This window comes from Rhododendron vialii, chromosome 7a, assembly GCF_030253575.1.
Source record: "Rhododendron vialii isolate Sample 1 chromosome 7a, ASM3025357v1".
Lineage (NCBI taxonomy): Eukaryota > Viridiplantae > Streptophyta > Magnoliopsida > Ericales > Ericaceae > Rhododendron > Rhododendron vialii.
In genome coordinates, this window is record NC_080563.1 from 7,000,646 (window position 1) to 7,028,641 (window position 27,996).

Genomic DNA, 27,996 nt, shown 5'->3' on the forward strand with positions numbered 1-27,996 from the left:
ACGCCTCTGGACGGAGGACACACTCTTCCCCGGTTTTCCTTCTGGCTTCAATGCTCAAGCATTGATTTCGGATTAAATTATGTTCTAGTGCTGGAATCATTTCCGTACTCAAAATATTCGTCTTTCTATCGATCTACTATTTGTTGAGATAGCATCCAGCATCAGTAAGATAGCTTTGCTAGAGAGTACTAGACTGGGATTTGAACCAGGAATTTTGGTTTCCTTTCTGAGAGTAATATGAACTTAAAATGGATACAGTTGACTCCTTTGGTTTCATGGGGAAAACTGCCGAGGATCAAAAGAATGACGCCACTTAACCGAAAATCAATTTCCCATCAAAAACCACAAGCTTTTGAAAGAATTCAGTGCACGCCATGAAGTTCAAAAATGAGGATTGCCATCCACCCTTCCAGTCGTATAAATAAACGATTCGTGTGTGTTCTATCGATGAACTCACTTCTACTAACAGATCACTGATTTACTTCCAGGATAACAGACAGCATTACGATGCCGTAAAAATAACAACAGAAATAATAAAATGCTATTTTTACACTTTAAGGAACCAAAATTGGGCATATAATTAAACAACAGACATTGAAGATAATGCAAGATAATCAAAACTGAGAGTTGCTGAGAAACGTAACCATGCATCTAGCACTTTGGAACAACCTGTCTACCCTTTGCCATACCGCTCCTTGTATTTCTAGAAGCTTTCGTGCCTTTTCTTGCAACTTCGGCTGCTGGCGGATTGTTTCACCATGGATCTGGACAGAAGATACAGGGGTGTCAAACGAAACCAGTAAACAACCACTTATGGATTGAGCAGAAATTAAAAAAATACTTCCAAATGCTAACTAAGGCTGTGTTTCGTGTGGATGGTTTTAGTTTTACCAAGGGAAAGGGAAACGATAGGATGAAATTCATTTATTGTCATAAAACATTTCCAATTACTTACCAAGACTGTGTTTAGTGTGGAGGGTTTTACCAAGGGAAAGGAAAATAATCAAAAACACCTGAAAATAATTTTCGTCATCTTCTCTACCACAGCAATCTAATAAAACCTGCACAACCTAAAAGTAGCGAACAACAAAAACTACCAGACCTATCTGTATTCTCCAAATTTAATGTGGCGAAGGTTGATTTATAATCTTTGTTACATTCTCAACTATGTGCAACCGCATTGACCACTTATACATCAATGGAGAAGAACTATAATTATTGAATTGGCTGTAAAACAAAGAAGAATCGGTACCTTTAGAAACAATCTGATGACAGCTTGAAAGAACTCGAAGTTATTTCTGCAGGAGATCTCATAAATGAAATAATCCAGCAGCAATTCAATAGAATGGAACTCGGGTCTCTTTTCGGGTTCTTGTTCATCATCATCATCTATAATCTGAAGCATTCTAAGTTCCATATCCAAAGTTGACGAAGACAAGCTTTTAATATAATCAGTGAATGCTGAAACTGCAAAAACCAAAGATTGAAGATATGCGTAAACAGTTAAACATCATTAGACTCGCAGATTTAGCTATTTAAGCGTTCAAGTATCTCTTAGCTAGTAAACCTACAATTTTCCAAGTCCGCTGAGGTGTGAAGAAATTGCACAAAGCGGGATGACGCCAAATGAGCTTGTTCCTCTCTTTTTTCACGTTTATCACCGTTACTATCCTTCTCTTCATTAGCTGACTCAATAGGTGCGAACATTATTTCTCCAGATAGAGATGGTATTGAAGGCAGGAAGAAAGGAGCCTTTTCGGGTTTCTTTGGAGGCTCAATTGGTTTGTTGCGAGCCTGGAAATTTTCAACGCACCGAAAAATGTCATAAATTGGACTATTACCATTGTATTTCAGCAACAGCAAGTACAAGATTTTTATGACTAGACCATATAAAACTGGAGTTAAAGTAAATCACCTTGATAATGTCTAAATTGATCAAGCTTTGCCACTGGCTCTTAGGCAATAATGAGAGAGTAACGAGATCTGGAATTTGCCTAACTGAAAGCGGAGTATGAGAACTGTAGGCAACTTCTGAGTGTGTTATAACAGGCTTCTCAGAGTCATTATCACGAGAACCTTCTGTTGAAGAGACAGATGGCAACTTTACATTCACTACTTCCTTCCCACTTCCATAGGACTCAACATTAGGAGCTCCAGTAAACATTGCTTGATTAACCCTGATAAAATTACAATTCATGGATTTACTAGATTAAGAAATAACAAGGAAAAGAAAGATAAAACCCGTCAAATGTTTATACCATACATAGCAGGAAAACTTCAATTATATAGCAGAACAAGAACCGCACACTTGCATGCTTCATCAAACATCATGACGGAAAGTAAAATTGAGGCACTCTTAGACCACATTCATGTAAAGCATAGCTAACGTCTTCGATTTTAGCATGTGGTTGGAAGATGGCAAGGAGATGAGATCACCGATACACTAAAATTATAGTATGCTCTGACATACATATGCACCGTTTTCAACCTACTTTTGATAAACTTAAAGAACTCTGTCCAGATTGCGATCCTAACATTGCTTCCCCATTAGGAATAGAGTGAGCAACCTTTAGATGGAGGACAGGCCATTTGGAAGAGAAAATTTCAATACGTGGACAAAATACTTACCAGAGATAGACCCCATTTTGATCAACATGAGTCGTTGCTAGAACATCCATATTCGATGACAAAGACAGTGCAGTTATGGAAACATCAACATGTATAGCATCTATTTGTCTTGCTAAGATGACATCCCAAATTCGAAGACTCCCATCCATGCTGGATGACAAAAGCCATTTGCCATCCTCGCTGAAGCACAAGTCTGTAATACGGTCTGTGTGACCTTCAAATTTACGAACCAATCTTAGTGCCACAACATCGAATAAACGGATGACTAAATCATCTGCCACTGTTGCCAAAAGACCTGAAAATATTCAAAAAAATATTGCACAAAATTACACTTTCTTATACAAATCTTTGGTTTGGTACATAAGTGATAAGTGGAGATGTCCAGAGGGAAACCAAAATATAATACCATTGACACGATGGTAAACAATCTTCACCAGTGAACAACCAATTTCCCATCTGGATTTTTGCTCACGTCCTTTGAAATCCCACACCTGCAATAGAAAAAGAAAATTTAGTTAGAAAATAACCCAGCAGAGCATTGGACACAAACATGCATGCTTAATCAAACACAAGGAATTACCAGATGTAAAACTATGGCACATTTATAGATGAGACCTTGAGAACTATAGATCAGTTACTACATAAATTGGTCAAAGATGACTAGCCGCCCTCCCCCGAGCAAAATGTCATTTCTTGTACATAACATCCATAAACAACAAAAGTACGGACATGAATCTAATTAACTGAATATCACCACAATTTAAACCATAGCAAAGGCCTTCAGTTTTTGAAAAGTAATCACAGGCTATGGTTGGAAGATGACGAGTGATTCTTATTCAGTGATGGCACCAAAAGCAAACCAGTAATAAAGAGTAATGGGATGTTCCCAATCTGCGCTATGTGTTCCATTATTCTAAAGCTAAAGTCTGAAATCATCTTCATGCCGTATGAAGTATGAAGAAACTACATTCTCTGTCCTTAACAAGCAATAGAAACTTGGAAACAATGAATTACTACTAGAGAGGAGGAATGGCTGATAAATATGGAAAGTATAGTCAAATTATACAAACGAAAATGTAAGTCCTTTCACTTCAGGAGTAATTAGTCAATATAAAAATTTCGCAATGATCCCAGAGAAGTGAACAGGCGTGGATCAAAATTATTGGCCACTCTCTTTCAAATGGTAGAAAGCTTTCAACATAATCATCACTTCCACAAAGTGACAGTGAGAATACAGGACTCATTTCAGTCCCTCTATGGTTCTATGGTGTCATGCCATACATAACATCATTTTGAGATGACATAAAATTAAGTTGTTACAAAAAAGGAGGTTTCAGGCAACTTCTGCATGAAAGAGAATATAGGATCAAGGTTTTGGACGAGAATATGGACCTTTATATCCCCATGATATCCAGCACTTATCATCAAGGTGTTTGTGGAATCACAGGCAACACCAACCACCTCTCCACTGTGGGCATAGCTATTTTTCTCTAACACATCCACATAACTGCCACGGCTGATCCCAGACTGAAGATTAAATCTCTCAATCCAACCACCAGCTGTACCTAGCACAGCGAAATTGCCACAGGCACTGATGGTGCAGGCCTATCACAAAATAAAAGAGATCAACTAAGTTAACAATAGCTTAATAAAGTTTTGTCTGATTCAAGTTTCTTAACTTCAGCAGAAGCAACAGTACCCGCATTCTTTTTTCAATTCATTTTATGCAACAGCACCAACATATTATCTAAGAAGGAATAACAGGTTAAACAGAACTATCACCTTAACAGATGTTGGATTTTCCGGGCATGGTTTCAGGATGTGCTCGCCAAGAACAAAGTTCTGAAGCCTCCACACGTACGCTTGTGCAGTATCCATATGGCATGTGACCACATTGCACCAATCACGCTCCCTTATTTCAGCTGATTGATTTTGAGCAAAGAAATCAAAGTACACTAAATCAGGTAATTTCATTCGGAGAGAGAGAGAGAGAGAGAGAGAGAGAGAGAGAGAGAGAGAGAGAGAGCATACAATAAGGTACAGACATTCGTTAAATGAACAAAAGAAATCCATCTTCTTAGATTAGGAAAAATTCTGCCTTAGTGATGGATGTTTCCAAAGAAAGATTATAAAATAAAAGTGAACAACCTCTCAAACTCAGTCTGCAACAAATGACAAGAAAATTTTATTACAGAAAGTTATGGCCCCTGCAATCTAAAAGTGTTTGAGAGGTCATTTTTGACAAATTACCAATCAATCCTCCATAATAGACTATCTGTCGGATTCACTGATGAAAAAAAATCCTCAATTCATCTTAATTGAATAGAATGAAGTTGAAGAGATTAAGCATAGACCAGTAGATGGAAACAATAAAGAAAAATGAGAAGATTTCTATTAATAGAAATGCTAGGTAGAGGCAAAAGATGACGTGATTGTGGTAAAAAAGGATATGAATCTATTAAATTGAATAGGGGCCCCTTGACAGAGCAAAATGGCGAAAAACAATTCACATCCCCAACCCATTTAGAAACAAGGCTTAGTTTGGTCTGGTAACTAGATTTGGCATAACAGGGGGCAGGAACTACATGAGCTAATAGGAAAGCACTTTGTTTATAAGCAACCCCATAAGAAATTATTAGGGAGTAAAACACATTAAGAACCAAAGAAAAAGAAACATAACACCAAAAGACTCGTTGTAGAGTACTAAGCCAAATGTGAGCTTCAAAACTAGTCACCACAACAACCCAAAAGGTAGAAATGAGAAAGAAGAGGATCCATGATAATCACTAAAGTTGAACCAGGTTAAATACTAAGACATAAACAAACAAGTAAATGTAACATTATCGACTATATCCAAGAACAAAACTTGAATACTTGCACGAGAAGAATAGCACACAGAGAAAGCTCCTACCAACATCAAAGGCTATAACGGGCTTCAGTTTTATATCTTCCTCCTGAAATACAAGCCAAAAAATATTAGTTGATGGAATCATGGAACAGCCTTTACTCAGCACTCACTGCAAACTTAAACAGTAACTTCAAGTATGGTCTACAACTTTGATGCACTTTCAAGGATATTCCACATCAGGAACCATGTTAATGAGCTTGGGTAAAGGTGTGGACAGATGAGCGTGGAGAGCAGTTCTGGATGTGCAATTCTGAGTGAACTCTAAACTAGAAGTACATGTTATCCATCAAGTAAAAGAACAGATCTTGGATTCACAAACAATAAACTCATAACTTGGAGGCAAAAAAAAGTTGACCATAACTGCATTTTAACTATGGGAATGCATTTATGAAAAGTTGACTCCTATCGAAACAAAAATGGCCCTCGTAGTCAAAAACACAAACAGAGCCATCTACAATAGTAAAATACATATTGCAAAGGCTGCTTCATATATATCCATGAATTAAAGATTACAACGAACCGAGTAAACAAAAGACTTGGGTTTGCCAAACAAGTATATTCCGTTCTAATAAATATCCAAAGCTCTTAAGGCATTAAAAATGAAAGAGAACAGAAAGAAATTGGAACCAACAAGGATCCGGGTCTGCAAACTAATTTGTCTGCTTTAACAAGACATTGACAAGATAGTCTTACAATAGAGACAAGTACTAGCAGCTACCTATCGTACCTTGACCCTGAGCTTTTTTGCTCTTTTGGATACATGACGCTGGGAAAGCTCTCTGCTTTGCTGATCCTGTTAAAACAATCAAAACATCTATTAACTAAATCCCAAGATTCAAACAATTAGTTCATAGAACAGCATGGTAACAAACACCAGTAAAACAATAAGAGAGGGGAAGGAGGGACTGTTGGGAGAAGTACAAACAGAAAAATAGATAGCTGAAAATCGTAGACATACATAAGCTCAATTCGGTAACAGATTCTATAGGGAAGACTAAACTGATGTCAACACATGCATTGCTTCTTATCGAGAAATTTAAAAAACCGCATACAGAGAGTACAAAATTAACAAGATTAATTGGGGTGAAACCCTAACTTTTCCTGGTATTTTTTAATCTCCTTTTTTTTGGGGGGGTTTGGGGGTTGGGGTTAGGGGGGTTAAACTCAGTGGAAGAAAATGTTGCAAAGCCTGAATAAGTGTATCAACTGACTGTGAAATTTGGCTAACAAGCAATAAACCTGGATGACTGAGAAAAGACGGAAGGCACGATCTTGCCCAGCTGACAGAATATGTCTCCCATTAGCATAGAACCTGTAAAGAATCAGGAAAACCAAAACAAGAAAGGCATGACCATGATATTAACATCATTGGTCAACCAAGATAGATTGGGCAAAAACATATACTCGCATAGAGGAACGCCATCGATATTAAAATAAACTGTTGAGATACAATGACCAGTTTGTGCTAGGACCTACTCAAAAGTGAATCAAGCATTTTGTATCAGCATTTTAATGCAAGGTGTTTTTCCTTTGTTTAAGCATCCAACTCAAAACCAATTGACAATGAGTGGAGAGGCAGCCCAGGTATATATATTAGTTTTGGAGCTTATAATTAACCGACGTGAGACAAGCTCATGACGAAACAAGGTGCTTTCAAGGCAAGAACAAGAAGGCGATCATTTTAGATAGCTAGATATACATGGTTGGGCCAAATTCCAAACAGCTTAAGCTTTTGGGACTACTGGTAACTTGACATGGTATTATGTAAAATCTCTCTCTTTGCATTTGTTCCTCATTTGCATTATGCTTTTCCTCTTCGTATTATGTTTCCCTCTATCTCTGAAACTTTGCATCTCCATGTGCAAGACAGGGTTGCACGTGAGGGAGGGTGTTAAATAGCTTGATATACACGGCTGGGCCCATTTTCTAACAGTTTAAGCTTTTGGGACTACTTAGTAACTCAAGAGAGTCCTGTTGAAAAGCCTCCAAAAGCCTAGCTTTGATACCATCTTAAAGCATTTAACTCAAATCCAATTGGCAATGAGTGGAGAGGCCCCACAAGCTCATATATTAGTCTTGGAGGTTATAATTAACCAATATGGGACAAACTCTGACATCCTTTATCAAGGAGACACATCATCAAAGATAAATTGATAGTTGAGTAGTCACCATTCCAATATTCCCCAAACAAGAAAACTCCATATATGTTCAAGATCAACAAATATGTAACGCATAATCACCTTATGCAAATAGGAGGAGCACTATGCCCACTTCGGAAGCGTAACAAGCGAGGATCCCCATCACTTGTGTCAAAAATCCACATCTAAAGAGACATAAGAAAAGGAAAAACCATTTCATAAATCAAATGAATACTTTCACAGGATGTATAAAAAATTAGAAATCCTATTGGTACCGACGGTACCATAGGGAAAATGCACCGACGGCCACCGGACGGCCGATCCGAGCCGTCCAAAAATTTTAAAAAATAAAACCGAGTGGGCCTACGCGAGAATGAATGGCATCCGAGGTGTGTAAGGTACTTGATCCGAGCACCCCTTTTTCGTGTATATACACGAAAAAGGGGTGCTCGGATCAAGTACCTTACACACCTCGGATGCCATTCATTCTCGCGTAGGCCCACTCGGTTTTATTTTTTAAAATTTTTGGACGGCTCGGATCGGCTGTCCGGTGGCCGTCGGTGCATTTTCCCTACGGTACCGTCGGTACCAATAGCAGCACTCATAAAAAATTGAAGGAAAAAATAAAAAGATTGCTCCAAATCATAATCCAAGCCATAGTACTAATTAAAACCAAGAGATCAGCGTCATGACGAGTATTTCAATTACTGAAATGTATGTATAAGAGACAAAGTAATATTGTTATTTGTACATAACCAACCTGAAAAGATTTTCACCCATAAGAGTGCCAGTTAATTATAAGAACAATACTATCTTAGTTCCTTAAAATCTTAGTCACAATACACTTAGAAGTCAAAAAAAGTCACAACCAAAGCCAAAAGAACATCCAAAAGAGAAAATCTATCTGCAACGAAATGAAAGAGGATAAAGAACCAATGTATTTTCATTATATACTCAAGGCAAGATGGTTGACAACTCTTCAACCCCGAGGTTGACATCCCAATATGAAAAGGCAGCATCTCACCTCAACTAACCGAATTATCCATAGTTGATCTCTTCACAATTTTTTAACCACACACAAAAGCACTGCCTTGGATGGAATTTTAGGGAGCCACATATGTTATGGCCTAGAATTTTATTTAATTTATTAATTATTTTGGCCATTATTTAATTGGGTGTTATGGTTGGGTCCCGATTAATTATTTTTGCATACACAACGGGTATAATTGACGTTATTATAACTACAGGGGTATGAGCTTAATTAACCAAAATAATTTAGTTTTTACCTCAGTTAGAATTTTAGATATTTTGTTTAACCAGGATGGCTATAATTGTGGGTGCTCGTGATTAGTAGGTACTACCTAAGGCTATATCTATAAGCTGAGTAGGGTTTCTGTTATGTTGAACATATCGTTCTGAGGAAAACAAAAATATAGGGGCGCAGCTTCAAGGGTTCTTCGAGTTCGAGTATTCTTTCAACGGATGGTCTTGGTTTTTCTAAAATAGGTACTTCGCTCTTTAATTGGTTCAGTTGCTTTCTAATCTACATATATGTCTCCTTCTCATAAAATTATTGGGTGTGTTGGGTTTGTGGCAAGGCAAGAGGGAAGGTGGACGGGTGCTAAGTCGGTTTGTGCGTGGTGGATTGACGAAGATTGTTAGATGTCCTTTTGATATATTAGCAACTAATTCCCTTTCTATTATATTATTCAAATTGTCTTTTCGTGTTTCGTAGTGGGCTGTTGTAGTGGATATTGGAGGATTAGGTAATGGTTAATGACTAAAGAAAGTGCAAAAACTAGAGTTTAGAACAGAAAGTTTGACGTGGTGCGAGTGGGAAAATGAATGAATTACTTGGACTTAGGTTGGAATTTGGGAATGGAGAACAGGTGGCTGCATGGGAGACATATTGTTGGAATTGGAAATTAAAGTTTGGGTTTTGTACGGTTCTCGTGGATTGAGTGAGTTCTAGGATTAGTTAATTTTAATTTTACATTAGTCCTAATACAGTTAGTGATAATAGTACTACATGATTCTTTGTTCAGGTTAGACTCGTTTCGTGTTGTTTGTTTGCATTAGCTTTGGACCCAGGTGAATGGTTAAGCAGGTTATGTACTTTCGAACTTCCCCGTGTCCCTTAAATTGTTGTTTTAGAAAATTAATGATTGAAATTGGAAACATGCATTTGTTTTATTTGGTTCTTGAAATTGGCATGCGGATTGGTGAAACTATTTATTGTTCTGATAATCTTTTGGTGAGAACTTTGTAGATATTGTTGGGAACATATTTTGGAAGTCGAGGGAAATTAATCCCCTGTGTATGGGTGACTCTGGCCATTAAGGAAGAGACCGGATTAGGCCGGTGACCCTAATACTCAACGATTGTTATTGACCGGATCATTCTTAGAGAAAAGTTCTACGGGCTGCCTACTAGTGGTGACTCTAAGTTTCGATATTGGATCCAATTATGAGGCATTTGTTCACTGGCACTTGGTACTATTTGGTATTGGTTGTGGTTCCCCATTGTTATTGGAGATTGTATTGAGATCACCAGTAAGATTTATCGGATGAATCGTTCATTGGATTAATTGATTATTTTATTGTTCACCTGTATGCCAAATTTATGTTGACATGGTAAATTATTTTGATCCCTATTTTAGGACTGTATTTAATATACATGTTTTACTACTCACTGAGCTCGTCAGCTGACGGATTTATTCCAACTTCTTTTTCTGGCAAGTTGGGAAGTTAGGCAAAGACTTTGGCGGCATCTCGGGAATTTCGTTTGTTGACCTCCTTAGGGTGTCTCATTCTAGCTTAGCGTTTCATTTCATCGCTTCCGCATTGAAACATTTTGTCAGACATTTGGATTATTTTACAACTATTGGATCACTGGATTTTATTTGGTTCACGGGATGTTTGTGCCCCATGCTTTTGTTAAATTTAATTGGTTGAAATTGTTTCTAATAAAAAAAAATGGTTGACTGTTTGGTGGATCTTTGCTTGGGAGTTTTTATAAAATTTCTTTTTAGGCTGCATGTTCTACAAGCTTTGGTTTTGTGGTTCATGGCCGGTCACTTCTCATTTTGTGGTGTGACAACATAACTATCGAACTAGAACAAGCACCCTCCTTGTTGCACAATACCTTAGAGCCAGATCTTAGTATCAGTGTGCCACTAATTGGAATGTTCACTTTTGAACATCTGTTTAGAGACGTAGTATTGTTAAGTTAACAATTTATATCAAGCCACCTAACGCCTACCTTGCACATGGAGATGCACAACAGAGTGCAAAAGGGAGAAGGAGAATACTGTGAAGCGAAGTTCGACATTGCATGGGTACCAAAGTAATATGAAGTATACAAGGGTGAGGGCACCCTCACTTCAATAGCTAGCTTTTGGGGTTGAATTCTACCCAAGACCGTGCAACATGGTATCAGAGTTAGGAGATGGGTAGGGTGTGTGTATCTGGTCTACACGCGACAAGTGTTGCTGAGTGTGCATGCTACGTGTGAAGGAGAAAGTGAAGCGAAGTCCCACATTGCCTTGGTACCAAAGTACTACAAAGTATATAAGTGTGAGGGCACCCTCACTTCAATGGCTAGCTTTTGGGATTGAGTTGTACCAAAGACCATGTAACAAACATGAACGGGCAACAAACGAAAATGGTGAGAGTTCAACCCAAGACCTCCCCAAAACCATAACTTTGATGCCATGTTAAAATATCAATTACCTCTAAAGCTTAATTGCATGGAAATGAGCCCAATAATATATATAAATCCTACAAGTAAACGACTATAGTCTTTCATTCATGCATCCAATGCCAGACCAATTATAAGCAGCCAATTGGACTGGATAGAGCAATATAGAACCCCCTTGTGAAGACTAACCTAGCTTAGTTCAGAATTGAATCCAACTTACTCAAGAGACTGACAGAGTGAATTATTAAACGAGCATAAAAAAGAAGATGATGAAATACTCTGGCCTCACCAAGGGGGTGTGTCTAATGGATTGGGTTAGCATAGAGCAAAATCCTACTTAAAACTTCTTTATTAGTTCACCTATTCATATTTAATAGTTGAACAGAGAAAATTATATTTCTCTTACTTCAAGAAAGCACCACACCAAAAAAGATGATAAAACCTCAATTGAGAACCTAAAGATCACAAATATTCTTGCCTTTACTGAGTTGTCTGCTGATGAACTCATTAGCACTGGCTCATTAGCAAAGAAATGCAATGAGATTATTGGACTATCATGAGCCTCTTTAATGACAGACTGGAGACGCCTCTTCTCAAGATTCCATATGCTTATGACACCAGATGAACCTCCAGATGCTAGGAGTGGCTGTCCATCTACAATGGCAGAGAATGCATAGATAAAACGTAAATGCAAAATACTCATAGAATTAAACCTGCATATGATTCCAATTATTTCCAAACACGTAAGCATTCACATAACAGCTAGAGGGAAGTCTGTGGATTTTTTCAATCAGATGAGCAAGATTAATATATTTGGAGAACTATGGCTTTTCAAATCGGTTGACTAATTATTGTACTTATTTAGGTTGTACAACTCAATGTCTCATCCCAAATACTAGACCAGTTAGACAAATCCTTCTCTTGGATAAACTTCAATTTATAATTTTCCTCAATCATAGCTATCTTCAACTTGACTCATCCAAGTATTAGCAACATCATCGTTTAAAGTTTTAAAGACAAAAACTGCATATATCAAAATAGGAAATTTGTTGCAACCAAAAACCAAGTTCCACATAATCCCTGTCCTTACCAGTGCTGAAAGATAATGCAGTCACAGCCCCTCGAGTGGAATGTGTAAACCCAACTACTTCCTCGTCAAAACGAATGTTGTGTACATGGATCTTTCCATCAGCACATCCAACTGCAATAACATCTAGCGCTGGTGATGAAACACAACAACATATGGAAGATTGCCAGCCCTTGAACTCGTAAAGTTTCTTCTTTGTGCTAATATTCCAAAGTTGGAAAGAACCTTCCTGGCTCCCTAGAATTACCTGTTTATATGATTCTGCATGAGAAGGTCTAACGAGAGAAGAACTATAAAGCAGCATCTGAAAAGCATTATTGCCATGGTTCTACTTGATGTTCTTACCACTACTCCCTTAGGGAAGAATATGCACTTACCTTGTTTAGGTAAGTATCTGGATGCATTATACAAGTAGGACTGAATTTATCTTCCACCAAAACGTGTCCAAGTGGAGCATGATTCTGGTCAATTCCTTTAAAAGCCCAGATAAAAATATTGCCACTGACATCAACACTTAGGATGTGCTCCCCAAACAGAAGCAACAGGTTGACCTTTGCAGTATGCCTGCTCCAAGTTGCCACCTGTTCAGGAGTAAGTGTCATGCTTCACCCAAATTTGTATCTAACATGTATTTTGTGTACACCTTATAAAATCAATTTCATCCGTTTGGCATAAACAAACAGGTCTTGGACACAATATTGAATCAGAAAAGAAAATATCGTGGTAGATTATGTTGCTGCTGATATTAGTTCTTTCACGTAAAAGAACATGGATGATATACTGAAGAAAGTAGTATTCTTCTGCATTCCTTGGTTTAGTACAATGCCCTATTAGTGAGCAATCAATAACGAACTATTAAAAAATTAAGAACTCGAGAGGGATCTTGTATCAAAAGTGCAAATGATCAAATGACTAGTCAACCATGAATGGTCATTGCTTAGAAATTGGATTGGGTTCTCTCAAGGTCAACCGAGGAGTGATAAGACCAAAGATTGCATATATTCAAACTTTCAAGAGGCTCCAACTGTTAAAGAATCACAGAAACAGCCCAACAATTTCAAATACTCCCCAAAAACATGCATTCTACATTACGAAGAAGAAAGATATAAGAAAGTCGTATTTCTTATTAGGATCAAAACTAATATATAAACTGACCAATAACAAAAAAAAATACTCGTAAATAGCTACAAATGCATCATCAACAACAAATAAAAGAGTACACAAAAGATAAATTGAAGCCATAGTAAAATTCTATACATTTAAACTACACCATGGTTGAACTCTTGTCTGATGATTTGGCATAAATTAGTACTTTATCAACTGGAAACCCCAAATGCTGAAGGTACCAGCATCCAAACAAAGACATGTTTTGAATGACCAATAACCTTCTCATACCAAAAAGTGTCCTCAACAACAAACCTGATGTGCACGCTTAAAAACTGCAATGTCATTGCCGTAAGCAGCAAACGTGTAGTCCCGATAGGAAGCAAGAGCGCGTATCTTCTTAGGCATTAGAGGACCTTAGCCAAAATTTTCAATGGAGCTCAGTTAGAAAAAGGATGGCTAAAGCAACAAAAACGTTAATAAAAATCAAATATGATCCCAAATAATTCTATCCATCAAAGCAACAGGCACACAAAGAAATGAACACACACACACTCTATAAACGAAACTCCGATTACTGGTATCAGGTAATCTGTTATACTCTGTCACATTTGAATATATTGCATTCTGCTATCAGTTGCACATACCAGAAAATACAACTATTGACTGTCTTTAGTGTAAGGTAGACTGAATAAAGTGAAAAAAAAAAAAACGATGAAACCAAAACATCACAAGAATAAATAAACTTTACAGCGATGTCAGAAATCATGTTTCCATGGTCTTCATATCAAAAGCAGTTCTTACAATTCTACAAGTTAGCCTTGACATGAGTAATATATCCATTGAAATAATAACACCACAAAAACAAACGAACTTTACGCCGACTTCATAAATTCATGTTTTGAAGGTCTTCTTATCACTAGCATTCTTACAATTACATAATTTAGCCTGCAGAGTTTAACAAAGTCAATACAGCACAAAAGCACAACAGACGAACACATACAGGAATGCATAAACACACACACGAGGACAACATAAATCTGAAAATTAACCAAAATGCGAAAGTACGAAATTAATGAAGTCTTACCAACGAGCACCAAATTCAGCTTCGCACACTGCACAAGGGGAAAAAAACAAAAAATATATATATCAAAGAGCGAACAAGTATAATCTAACCCAACTGAGCTAGAATAACGTGCTTTCAACGACCTACACGATAAAAACCAGAGTATATCTAGATTACGGAGAGGAAAAAGAAAGTGAAATTACGTTGTAAATCTGCCATGCTTTGCCGACGCTGACGGTGACGAAGGTCTCGGTGCCTAATCTTTGCACAGAGAAAGGAACGCTGCTTGTAATGTATCCGATTGCTCTAAACGGCTCGAATATTCCCATTCTAGAGAGAGAAGAGAGGTGTTTCTCTGTGATTTTTGGCGGTTTATCAGTTTTTAGGGTTTTGGAGCGCAAGGGGTTTAAGACACGAAGAAGACGGTCGTGACGACGCCGTAATTGGTTTCCGTAATGGAGTCCCGGTTTTGGGCCAAGTTTGATCGCTTCAATTGATCTTGGCCGTTCATTGGAAATCCTAAACCGGTTGAAACCGGAGGGAAACCCGCTTTCCGCCCGCCCCCTCAACTCTCCAAGGTCCGTTTAGTTATCAGAAAATAAAAGTAGTAGAAAAAGATATTACAATGAAACTATATTTTGAACGTAGTGGAATTAACATTTGTTGTATTTTCGTCAATTTAGTGAGGCTTCTCCTAAACTTTTTTTTTTTTCTGGGGGGGGTTGTTTTTTGTTTTGTCTTCTTTATTAAAAAAAATCATGTTTGTTAGTTTCGAGTCAAATTTTTGTGGATTATTGATTCGTCTCGACGAAAGAGAATCGGAAAAGTAATTTTTTTTTACTTTAACCCAAATATTGTTTGAAATATCCAAGATAGAAGGCCAAATTTTGAACTTTATCTTGGATATTTCCAAAAAAAAAAAATTGATTTTTTATTCCTCTCTTTCAGACGAATCAACAATTTTCAAAAATTTAGCGCAAAAACTAACAAATACCCAAAAATATTGAATAAGGGCAAAACAAAAACAAAAATCATGAAAAACTTAGGACAACAAGGCCTTGGTAGGAAAATGAGGAACAAACTACTTGTGGTTTTGCCACCACTTAGATTGTTGAGAGGTTGCTAATTAATAAACGTAAAGTTTTCAGCTGATTATTGGTTTCGAGATTTTAAATAAAAAAGATACTATGAGTTTAAGTTGATTAGAAGGTAAAAGATTTTTCCTCCTTTTTCTTTCAGCATTTTGAGAATGTTTGATCAAGTTCGTGGCTTAGGAGTTGTTCAGCTAAAAAATTCAAAATGGATTATTTTGTCCTTATTAAAAAAAAATCACATGTGTTAGTTTTTCGTCAATTTTATAAGAATTATTGTTTCATTATGACGGAAAGAATCTAAAAAATAAAAATTACAATTAAAACTCAATTTTTTTTAATAAAGACGAAAAATGGATTATTGGCTTATTTTTTTTATCTTAATTCAAAAGAATTGAGTTTTGGTCCCAATTTTTGCATTTTAGATTTTTCTCGTAATGACGAAGCAATAATCCAAGCCAAGTGCAATCGTAGCGGCCAAGTACAGTTTGATGCGGCCAAGTGCAATTCGATGTGGCTCAGAGCAATTTGTAGCGGCCAAGTGCAATTCGTAGTGACCAAGTGTAATTCGTAGCGGCAAAGTGAAATTCGTAGCAGCCAAGAGTAATTCGATGCAGCCAATAGTAATTAATAACGGCCAAGTGCAATTTGATGCGGCCAAATGTAATTCAATGTGACTAAGAGCAATTCGTAGCGGCTAAGTGCAACAATTCGTAGCAGCCAAGTGCAATTTGATGCGGCCAATAGTAATTTGATAAAAAATTGACCAAAAAAGATTAACAAATGAAAAAAAAAAATCAAATAAGAACAAAAAATAATCCACAATTAATGACTTTTTTAGCCGAACAAGACCTTAAAAAACACTCCAGTTGGATCCTTGCAGTCATCTCGATAGCAATATAGGAATATTGATATTGCTTCCAACGGAGGATTTACGGTAAAGACAAGTGGGGACAAAATTAAGAACACTAGTACTAGTATGTCATTTCGAGTTACGCAATGCTGAGTGTTCAAAATACGACGAAAGATTAATTGTTGGGTGTGACAAAATTGGTTGAAATCGTGTTGGCCCTCATCAAATTCAGTTTGATTAAAGATTTCTTGCAATATTTATGGTTCTCACTTGAAAAGATTGCTCAAAAAGATCTCACAGCCCCGTACAGAAACTAGTTGGGTAAAATTCCTATACTGAAACTCATTGCAGCTAGTACCATCAAAATAGGCATAAAAAATGGCATTTGTTCTTAAAGCACCTGAAAACGTAAAAAATAGTACACCTACAAGAGACACACACACACACACACAAAACCACCCCCCCCGAAAAAATGACTTCTAATTTTAATTTTGATAACTCGAGTGTGTAAGACGATACTGGGAAGATTTGCACCATCTCGAGACCAATGGATGTTTCGGATAACCACTCTCTATTTTCAGTTAGAAATCCCATCGGCAAAACTAGAAACGGAAGAAAAAATGGGTCTCTTACTATTATTTTCTTTCAATCTTTTTCATTTTTCTTCTCTTCTACATCCCCGAAATCCAAGATCAAAATAAAGCATAAAAGCATTAGAAGCCAGCTCAGATTCGACTACAAACCAAGTTGTCCAAACTCAAAAATTCAAAAATATGACTAGGCTGAATAACTATAAACACCGGCAACATCGAATAGTAAGTCAATCAACTAATCACAAAACACAAAAGGATCTGAATTCATGTCATCGTTCGGTAATCTCGACCTGTGATAATCAACTTCAACACAAAAGTTCCATTGCCTTCTCAATATCTGGACCGAAAGGTTAGGTGTTATAAACCCAGAAGATGAAAAGTGTTCAGTTGAAGGAGCACACGGGTTTTTCCGAATGAGGATTCCTCGTCAGATTGTCAAACTTTGCAAAATTGTGAGGCTTGATAACAATTTAGAGCTTCAGAAAAGCAAGATGAAACTTCCTCATTCAGTTGTCACACTCTTTGCAAGATTGCGAGGTTGGTCAACATTGTAGCCACGCAGAACTGTGAGGTGATAGGCCAACAACTGCATCCAGAGAAAAAACAAATTGAAAAAGGATGATGAAGAATGTAGTAACTCGGCAAGAACACAATTCAACAGGACAATCATAGGAGAACTATTGGATCAAAAAAAAAAATCATAGGAGAAAGGTAATTGGGATGCGAAACAAGGAGAAAGAAAGTTACACTTGCATGCAGCAATATGCTTGTAATGCATATTATGGTTCACAGATACTCCCTGCATTTAGTTTGCTTGCATCATTTTTCATTGTTTGTTGAAAAACGAAAAGTCAATAGAATTTTGTCACAAATCCTTACACATTATTCTAGGACACGTATCTTTGACCATAGATCTTGGGTACGTTGAACAACAAACTGACAGATGAGAATGAAGGGTGGTTGGAAGTTGACTAAAGAAAATTAGAAGAGGTATCAACGAACTTGGAAGGCATATTCAACTGAAGATGCCTTCTTTCCGAGTACTGACAAAATTTGAGCTGAATCTTGACAAATAAAGCTGTTCAGTCATGACTCATAACTTCCAAGCTACTTCAAGAAAACCTCAATTAGAGCCACTACAAAGAACAATAGTGCACATCACTTCAATGGACTCTTAATTAGCAGGTCCATATCACAACACTTCTAGAACATTAGCATACACGACCGCAACAGGTTTACAGTTCAAGCTCCTAGACATTTTATTTTATTTTTTTGATAAGTTGTTAAAGCTCCTAGACATGCAAACCACCAAACTACAGCATGACATTGAAATATCCAAACAAAAGATCTAAGATTCAAATCCCATATAACTTGCATCATCTAATTCATATTGGTCACTAATATCCAGTTCAACAAAAGTAAGATATATTTGAAAATATGTCAGACTGGTCTGATTACATTACCTGCAATGGAACTATGTTAATTACTGGTTGAAGACAGTCCTCAACCCGAGGTACTTCAATTACTCTACAAGAACCGCCCACATTTACAGACGCTGCATCCCCTCGTGAACACATCACAATGAGTCGACCTTTGCGAGCATTGAGTTGCTGAATTACTGACTGCTGCTTGCTGTCAGAGAACTAGAAGATGTCAGCACAGAAACAAAAGTTCAATTGGAAAAAGACTAAGAGTGTTTTCTTTACTAAAAACACACAGACCTGAAACAAGGATCGCGAGTTGCAATAACAACAATTGGGAGAGTTTCGTCAACCAGTGCCAAAGGACCATGTTTCATTTCACCTGCAAGAATTCCTTCACTGTGCATAAGTGCCACCTCCTTCACCTTCAAGGCCCCCTCAAGAGCTGTTGCATAGTTGTATCCTCTCCCAAAAACAAGAAGCGACTGCTCAGCAATCAAAAGTTTTGCAAGATCCTTCATTTCATGGTCAAGCTTCAGCACCTCTCTGACTTTGCCTGCAAAATGAGAAGTCATAAAATTAGAACAAGCAGAAATTACAGAAGTATTTCTGAGGGAAATTAATATAGCACAAGTCTTTTTTCCATTGGCACTCTTTATTAGCTAATCTTCATCGATATGAATTTTCGACATTTCCATGTGAGAATGCGAAGTAAGAATCAATAAATGAAAGGGCAGTTTTGTAGTTCAATAAAAAGACAAAAACTGGAGTGTACAAAAGAGTGCTAAAATTATATCTCATCCATGAACAGGACTACAAAATATGCAACATGACGAGGAAAAACCCAAATAACTTACTTGGCAATTCAAATAGGCCGTCTATTGTAGCCTCTCTTCTTGATTGACTGGATATTGCATCGCTTCCAATTGCTAGTGCCAACATTGTCATTACTACTATTTGACTCGTATACGCCTGTTGCAAAGGTAATGAGATGAATAGATGATAACTACAATACAAGAACACATAGAAAGGATCTTTAAGAAACCTATGTTTATTTCACCTTGGTACTAGCCACACCAATCTCAGCACCAGCATTAATATGGACACCACAGTGTGTCTTCCTGGCAATTGCACTACCAACAGTGTTCGTAATGCCAACGCATAATGCACCATTTTCTAATGCATATTCTAATGCTTGCAATGTATCTGCAGTTTCACCAGATTGACTAACAAAAACAGCAGTATCTTCTCTGTATATCGGTCCCTGCCGATCCAGCAGATCACTGGCAATCTCCATTGTAACAGGTATGCCTTTGAATTTCACAAAATAATCAATAAAGCAGTGATCATATTAACATTAGCAGTACCCTTGAAATTCACTATCTATAGCAGAAAACAATCAAGAAGTACTTACCAGAAAGTTCTTCCAATATGGATCTTGAAGCTAAAGCAGCATTGTAACTTGTACCACAGCCAATAAAAACTATACGCCTGCTTCTCCTGATGGTTTTCAGGTGATCCTTCAGTCCACCCAAAAGAACTGTTTTGGCTTTGCATGAACCTCCACGTATAAGTCTCCCTCGCATGGTCGTCGTTAGAGACTCCGGTTGTTCATGAATTTCTTTCTGCATGTAGTGCTCATAATTTCCTTTATTTATTTGCTCAACCTCCATCTCAAGAATGGACAACGCACGTTGCACAGAAGCAGGTCTAGCAAGACCGCCACTGCGTTTTCCTTTACCATGATCAAACTTAAGGATGGACACAGCCCCGTCCTGAAGCAAAGACCATCAGAAATAAAATAGTGTATACCATCTATATGAAGATATCAATGATGAACCCAATAGCAAACCCATCAGCCCAGAGCAAGTGAAACATTGGTAAGCCCAAGAACCAAAATCAACTAAATATGGAAGAGAGAGCTCTAGAAGAAAAAAGAAGAAGAAAAGAGAATCAACCAAATAGTAGACAAAAGGCTTGTCAAATAGGAAGCTTCTCGACCATCTCAGACCTATCAGTGCAGTTACAAGTCCCCACAAAGTCACGACTGAACAAGGAAGATTTCGAAGCAACTTGGTATGACAGGCATTTGATCCAAGACAATTGAGAAGATATTGTGGTAATTAGAAGATCACCTAGATTGGGCTAGATCTAGCGGTTCATTTATTGGCAGTTCTTATCCAGGGTTCCAGAAACCTCTTCATTTAAATTAGTTTCAAGTAATTTGGCTGCCTCTACAGCCTTGAAGGATCTTGCTTGCACTAGTAAACAAAATGCTTCCTGCGTGGTTTTAATTTAAAATTACTGATACCAGCAAATGATGACAATTCATTTAACAGCTTCAACTTTATTGCTAATTTAACAATGGCAGCTATCTATAGATACTATCTAACAAATTTAAGCTTGAGCTACGCAATCCCTATTCCTAGCTGATATCGTCGCCGGCATTGTCAGAGTATTAAACTAATGTCTGCACAAAAGCTAGAATATCTCTTCTCCAGACTTCGAATGTATAGCAAATGTTTTGAGAACGCAACTGATAATGCAGTGAAACTCATTTTTTAACAGTAGCTGTACCTCCCCAAGCATCAACCCTGAGAACGTAGTCACTGAAAAGTTAAAAGTTCAAGCTTCAGTGTTCTAGAATGTTTTCTGTAACCACAACCCACCCACCCAATGAGTTAGGAATTGAACAGCAAATGACCGTCAACAAACTCAGGGTATTCACATCTTAAAAATACTAAAATCACCCCATTTTATGTGCTCCTTCATTTCCATCACCATCACATCTCTCCATGGCAATGCTGTGCTAAAAAGCATGGACACTTTTAGAATGGAGTCGCATCAGCATATGACACCTATAACCCCAATATTAATCACACATATGCATCTGAGTAATTCGTAAACATATCCACAATTTGAAAGCAATTAACTTTACCTTTCAAGTATTGGACGCTTTCTAGATACTCTAGTCACAAATCCGGACTTTTATGAAAAGATCAGATCATGGCACTTCTTGTAGCATTAGAGTGGAATTATAAGGACAAGATTACTTCTTAAAGGAGGAGAAAATGATGAGACTTAAATACCTTCAGGTGAACAACTTCACCATCCTCGATAACTAAGACCTTCTTTGTGTGTTCAATTACGGCATTGGCATCACTGGACAAGAAGAGTTCTTTGGGTTGCCCACTCTTTGTAAGGAGTTTAACGTCATGAAAGGATGGACCATTGCTCATGTCTTCATTAAACTCCTGTGATAACAGCAATTTCAATTTAAGAAACCAGAGTAAAACAAAAAAAGAATAGCACAATTCCTTGTGCCTGGTGAACGGTGGATTGTGGAAAAACCAGCTAATGCTTCAACAAAAGCATTTCCAATTACAATAATTGAAAGAAAGTAATCCATAGATAAAGTTCTTCATCAAAGCCAGGTTAAGCTAAGGGGTAAGGGCGAGCGTTTCCAAGACTCGAGGATCATCAGACACTTCCACCCATATAATGAACTGAAGTTCTCACCCTCATTAAGAAAGTACCTAGAGTTTCTCACATCCACGTTAGTCACTGCAAATGTTTTATGCAAAAAGATATAGCTAATCTTGACGAAAAATCCAAACAACTAATATGATGATAGAGCAAGATGCTGTAACTCAGGTGAGCAATGGAAGAAATCTTCAGTAAAAGTGTCATTTGAATATAACTCACTTTGACACCAAGGAGCAATGGACTACCGCGTTTGCAAGCAATCAATTCATTAGGATAATGTTGGCTTTTAAAAATGAGTGCATAGGCTCCCTCAAGATGCCTCATAACTTCAAGCACAACTTGACTGAAGGTGACAGTCTGATCACCTGCAACACAACGAGTTGCACCAGTGACCATGAAATTTATGTGCAAAAGAAAATAGGAAGTCAAACGTTTACTAAGCTAATAAGCACGTTTAGTTTCTCCACCAGAAAAAATTAAACACACCTAATACCCATCCATCACAGGAGAACTATTACTCTTTGGAGATTGCGTTCAAAATCTATGACTACAATTTCCATCTACTAGTCCAAGCGCATCCTTAATGTACAGGCGCTTAGGGACAGGAAAGAGCTTTTTATGCGACCAGAAAAATGATATCACCAATTCAAGCCGAGGAAATCAGACAGCTGTGTTATTCAACAAAGATTGCAAATCCAACAAAAGTGCTCAAAAAAACAGTGTGAGAACAATGTAAGTAGCACTGGTGATCACACTACCCACGAGTTGGATTCCCATCCCTCTCAACTGGATTCCCATTTTCCATCAATTTTAGGCCTACTCCTTAACAACTTAAGCTGAGCTAACATTAGTAGTCAAATGTACAGCCAGTTACCTTCTTCATTTGCCTTGTCAAAAACAAACTTTGCAAGCTTCGGAATCACTTCTGTATCTGTTTCTGATTCAAAGTTAAACCCATGCCGGAGTAGTGTTTCCTTCAACACCTGAAGATTACAACATTACATCAGCATGAGCCCCTTAAGTAAACAGGAATCCATTAAGTAGAAGACTTGCGGATAAAAGTGCTTCAGAGATGGAATAATAATCACAGGAATAGAAGTCAGATGGATCTATAAATATCATAGGAAGAAAATGATCGTAGGAGTAAGCTGAGTAAAAGGGAAGATAAGGAGGTGATGTATAAACCATCCAATGAGACAGGAAATACAAGTTGTGTTGCGTGCACTAAAATCCAAAGCTGCATAGAACACATAACTTGCATATAAAGGGACCAAAAATAGTTTCAGCAAAAAAACCTTCTATAACAGCAATGTAAATATCAATTATTTCACTCATCAGCAATTTACTTCTCTCTCTTAAGCCCGTTTGAATGTCCAATAACTCGAGAAATAAATGAAAGGCTTTGTTGGCCAAGATCGAACAATCAAAAGAGCCTTCCACATGAATCTATTACTAACTTCTTCGGGAATAAAACAGAAAAATGTCAATCAAATAAAACAAACTATGCTGGTATGCCCAAGTGATTTTTTTTTTTCACTGTCATCAGAAACAAAGATTAAAAAAAAAGTAATCGGAAGTTCCAAATCTAGGAAGATTTGAGCTCAACTTTTACCATGTTTACTTGTTCTCCCATTACGATTGACCACATGCACTCTGGTTTATTACACTGCTTTCTATGTGTCAGTTCTCTTGGTTTGTTCCCCCACATGGGCAGGGACCTGCACATGAGGGAAGCTATGACAGCCTGATGTGCATTGTTCAGCACACTCTCTAGTGACTCATGCTTTTGGGGCGAGCAGTTGGCTAGCAATAGACATAAATTTTCAAAAGAATGAATAAATAGTTACACCCGCTGCTTCAACATCAAGAGACCAAATATACTGACTCTCAGACACATCAGAAAAAAGTAAGGTCTGCAAAAAACCCACCAGTATTCAGAAGGAGACAAAAAAAAAAAGGAGAAACGAGGGAAAACCGTCAGTAGCCAAAAAAAAAATGAGTACAATTATTCTCAATTCCAAAGGTTTGAATAGTATATAGAGAGTTATACATGCACATGTAGAGAGAATAGCTATACAACTATGAAAGTAGAGCATTGTCACCTATTTGGGTAAAAGCATGGATATGGAGCCAGAAAAGGCACATACACTTAAGTATAAACTACAAACATCTTATCAGTTCAGAGAATTATCAATAAGCTTAAATTAGTTACCAACTTCCAAGTGCATAAAACAATCTCGTACTCGCTTCGAACCGAACTTACGCAGGCTACTCAACTGGTCTATAAACTTCTATAAACAATAAACTACAAGTTCCAAGCCCAGATGTGCCGTCAGACCACCAATATATAACATGAACACGATAACACAATACACTACATCTTTTAGCCAGAACTATACTCAGAAGTATCGGAAAGCCTGTTATTATACTCGAGAAAATCTCACACCAGAATCTAACTAGAGAAAAATTCATCGTCAAATCTTAAGCAAACCTGATAATTAGTGACAACTCCATTGTGAACGACTAAAAACTCGTTTCCAGTGCCAGATGTCTGAGGATGACTATTCCTTGGAGCAGGCTCCCCATGGGTCGCCCACCTGGTGTGTGCTATTCCGGCATGAACCGAAAATGATTCCTCCAAATTTAAGTCTGTGGTGGCAACCTCTGGAAACAACAATAAATGTTTTAAGCCATATAATGAGCAGCCTATGCTACCATAGAACCAATTTCAGCACTACTGCGACAAACCACAGAAACATTTTAGAATCATTTAATCTCGGGACAAAAAGGCAGAAGGGAAGGTAGCTCGTGATTCTCGTCTCGGTCTTCTCGAAAGGTAGTTTAGTGGGTAGGCAACTCACTCAATCAATAGGAATTCTCTCTAGAACCCTAGAAGGAAGCCTGGGGCTAGGAACCAGAGAAAGGGAAGCCCTAAGCCTATAATCGGTTCCGACCCTAAGCCAACCTCAAGCCCATACTTGAGCAAATTCATCATTAACTCCCCATAAATGCTCATGCCGTACATCAATTTGTATCATAGGTTCAGAGCCCCACTAGTGGACGGTGGGATTGGTCCCCGGGATTAGTCGAGGTATGCGTACGCTCGCCCGGACACTTGAGTTATTAAAAAAAAAAAAAAAAGTTCACGGCCCAATCTCACTGCCCCACCAATCGTGTTTGTCAATTGTATGTGCTTGCACTGGTATGGATGGAATCCGAAGTTTTTGCTTCATTTCGTCCCAAATGTTAGAAATTTAACAATTTCAAGTCAATTCTTCAGGTTTTTTCTCCTCCTCTTTCTGGACATATCTTTCACTTTCCTGGTACCGAAACAGAACTTTATCACGTAATACTTCAATAAAAGCCCTTCGCTTCCCACTCAATCCTCGCTTTGCACTCCCTCACTCAATTCTCGCCCTTGCGGATTTTAGTAATTTGACATGTTTTTGGAAGTTCCTTCACGCTCATGCCCGCGGATTGTGCGACTAATGTTGGTCCTGTTTTCGGAACTCATTGCACAAGAAATATACGAATTGCGCCGTACACACCAAAAAACAGGACATGCCAGTAATTTCCCCAAGAAAAGCCATAAACGCTAAAAGTCAAACACTCCCTATCAACAATGTACAAAAGAGATCGTGCGAAATTCGGGAGCAACACACCTTCGTAGACTGATTTGACGAGCGATTCGATGTTCCCTGCCTGCCGAAAGACGAGAGGAGTGAGAGAATCGGCGGAGGAACCGTTCGAAAGCGGCGACGGCGACGAGGAGTCGATGGAGATGCCGGCGGAGTCGTAGCCCCTGTACTCGAGGCGCCTCAGGCCATTGAAGAGGACCTCGAGTATGTAACGCCTCTCCCTGCCGACGTTGTAATTCAAGTACGCGAATATGCCGCACATTCTTCTCTCTCTCCTCTCCTCTCGTTGGTTTGATTTTCGTCACCTCTCGGAGATCGATCGAATTGGAAAGGTTTTGGGTTTCGTACGTGTATTGTATCAAATGTATGTATCTACGTTTGAAGTTGGAGAGAGAGCGAGAGAGGGGACGGAGGGAGGCGGAATCAGATCGTTGACTCTGTTGTTTCGGTTTTTTTTGTTCCGGTCTGTGTGGAGTTTTGTTGGGTCGCTTTTGGCCGGCAGAGAAATTATTCTATGCCCTCGGGGCAACACGTCATTTTCTGAGAGGTGGTGCCTTGCACCAATCATTGAATGCCTTATGGAAAGACCGTCCGTCACCATTCCGCGTCAAACATGGTTCTCATAACTCAACACACATTTAACGGGCCGTTTGAAGCAACAATGGTTACTGACAGTTCACAGTTTTTTTAGTCTTCCTCTCTTGACTTCTCACTCTCTAAAATGGGTGCGTAAGATTTGAATTTCCTTTTTTTTTTATTTTGGTTTAGATCTGAATATTTAAACACTCAACAAGTTTTTTGTATCAAAAAGTTAAAGTGATTTTTTTATTCTTATTCAAATTTTTTTTGCATTTGTTTTTTTTGCGTCTAACTTTTGTAACTTATTGATTCGTCTCGACAAAAGAAATTAAAAAGTAAAAAATTTTAATCGAAACTCATAATTTTTTGAATAAAGACAAAAATAAATCAATAAGACGATTTTTTTACTTATTTTTTTAAAAAAATTATGAGTTTCGATCAAAAATTTGTACTTTTTTAATTCCTCTCGTCAAGACGAATTAATAAGTCACAAAAATTTAACGCAAAACTAGCAAATGTGAAAAAAAATTGAATAAGGACAAAAAAATTAACTCAAAATGACTTTTGAAGCCAAATCGGCTTGTAAAAGTACCAAAGAATGACAAGATTAAATACTACCCATTCACGGATAAAAAAAAAATATACTACCCAATCTACCTAAATTTTGGAATTTTTTATTTTATTATTCATCAAATTTTTTTAATTAGTCAACTGTCTTGACGAGATAATTTACAAAAATAAAAATAAAATTATGACCCAAAACAAAAACAAAAATTCACTAAAGAAAAAAAAAACAAATAATTGCTATTGTTAGTTTTACGCCAAACATTTATATAGTATTGGTTCGTTTCGACAAGAGAAACTGAAAAAGTAAGAAATTGTATATTTTTTACACAAATATTTTGAAAAATACCTATGGAAAAATTTTGAGTTTTTATTAGGATATTTCTCAAAATACTTGTGTAAAAATCTGTTGGTCAAGAGTTCGAGTCTCTCCACTTGCGTGTGAGTATTCTTCTCTCTTTTGTTGATTGATAAAAAAAAAAGAAAAAAGAAAACATAGGATTGCAGAAATAGCAGTCAAAACTGGAGGGAAAAAATGTGAGCCAAAATTAAAGGAGAAGAGAGAATAGCAAGGTTCAAAATTGATAAGACCGGGGTAGGTACCGTACGTGTTAACGCCGTGCCTTGCCGTTTGTTTTGGTTGGCTGGCCATTGAGAGTTGTTGACGTGTCAAAAAAATGACAAAAAATCAATAAAGCAGGTTTTGATTGGTGTGAGGCACCACTTGTCAAAAATGATGTATTGCCCCAAGGGCATAGAATAATTTCTCTGTTTTGTGGGTTCAAAAGCTCAAGATTTGGACGGGGGGAGCTTTCTAAGTGCGCGCCAAAACAGTCTGAGTACACCCAAAACGATTCGTTACCCTTGATTCTAAATGAAAAAGTTAAATGATTTGATCGAATAATTACAGGTATTGGATTAAACTAATTTTTTGTATAAACCCTCAAAAAAAAGATATTTACGTCGAATGATCAGTTCGAATCGTTTGTGTGAGATCTGCATTGGACCCCACACCGTGATCTGTTCACAAAATTGCAAATGGTAAGTCTCTAACACAAATGATAAGTACACATCCATCAACCATATATTCAATCACACTCTCCTCACATGTGTACGAGCCCCACCTAACTTGCCTCTCCTA

At 37.6% G+C, this 27,996-nt stretch overlaps 2 protein-coding genes across 2 annotated transcripts; both read right to left on the bottom strand.

Annotated features, from left to right (window-relative positions):
• Positions 1 to 377: 377 nt before the first annotated feature.
• On the bottom strand, positions 378 to 15,176 carry LOC131333430 (U3 small nucleolar RNA-associated protein 21 homolog). Its single transcript, XM_058367950.1, has 18 exons — positions 14,834 to 15,176; positions 14,652 to 14,679; positions 13,880 to 13,980; positions 12,838 to 13,041; positions 12,464 to 12,707; positions 11,852 to 12,027; positions 7,777 to 7,859; positions 6,776 to 6,848; positions 6,264 to 6,329; positions 5,540 to 5,582; positions 4,411 to 4,550; positions 4,021 to 4,233; positions 3,035 to 3,119; positions 2,629 to 2,923; positions 1,916 to 2,177; positions 1,572 to 1,794; positions 1,253 to 1,467; positions 378 to 764 (listed from the first exon to the last, which is right to left on the bottom strand). The coding sequence occupies exons 1-18, from the start codon at positions 14,957 to 14,959 to the stop codon at positions 615 to 617; spliced, it is 2,727 nt and encodes a 908-aa protein (XP_058223933.1). The 5' UTR covers positions 14,960 to 15,176; the 3' UTR covers positions 378 to 614.
• A 2,092-nt stretch (positions 15,177 to 17,268) lies between these two features.
• LOC131333338 (glutamine--fructose-6-phosphate aminotransferase [isomerizing] 1) lies at positions 17,269 to 26,214 on the bottom strand. Its single transcript, XM_058367801.1, has 11 exons — positions 25,737 to 26,214; positions 24,566 to 24,738; positions 22,949 to 23,057; positions 22,294 to 22,439; positions 21,678 to 21,842; positions 20,003 to 20,363; positions 19,649 to 19,899; positions 19,446 to 19,560; positions 18,889 to 19,144; positions 18,631 to 18,799; positions 17,269 to 17,753 (listed from the first exon to the last, which is right to left on the bottom strand). Exons 1-11 carry the CDS (start codon positions 25,972 to 25,974, stop codon positions 17,670 to 17,672), a joined length of 2,067 nt encoding a protein of 688 aa, XP_058223784.1. The 5' UTR covers positions 25,975 to 26,214; the 3' UTR covers positions 17,269 to 17,669.
• Positions 26,215 to 27,996: the final 1,782 nt, after the last annotated feature.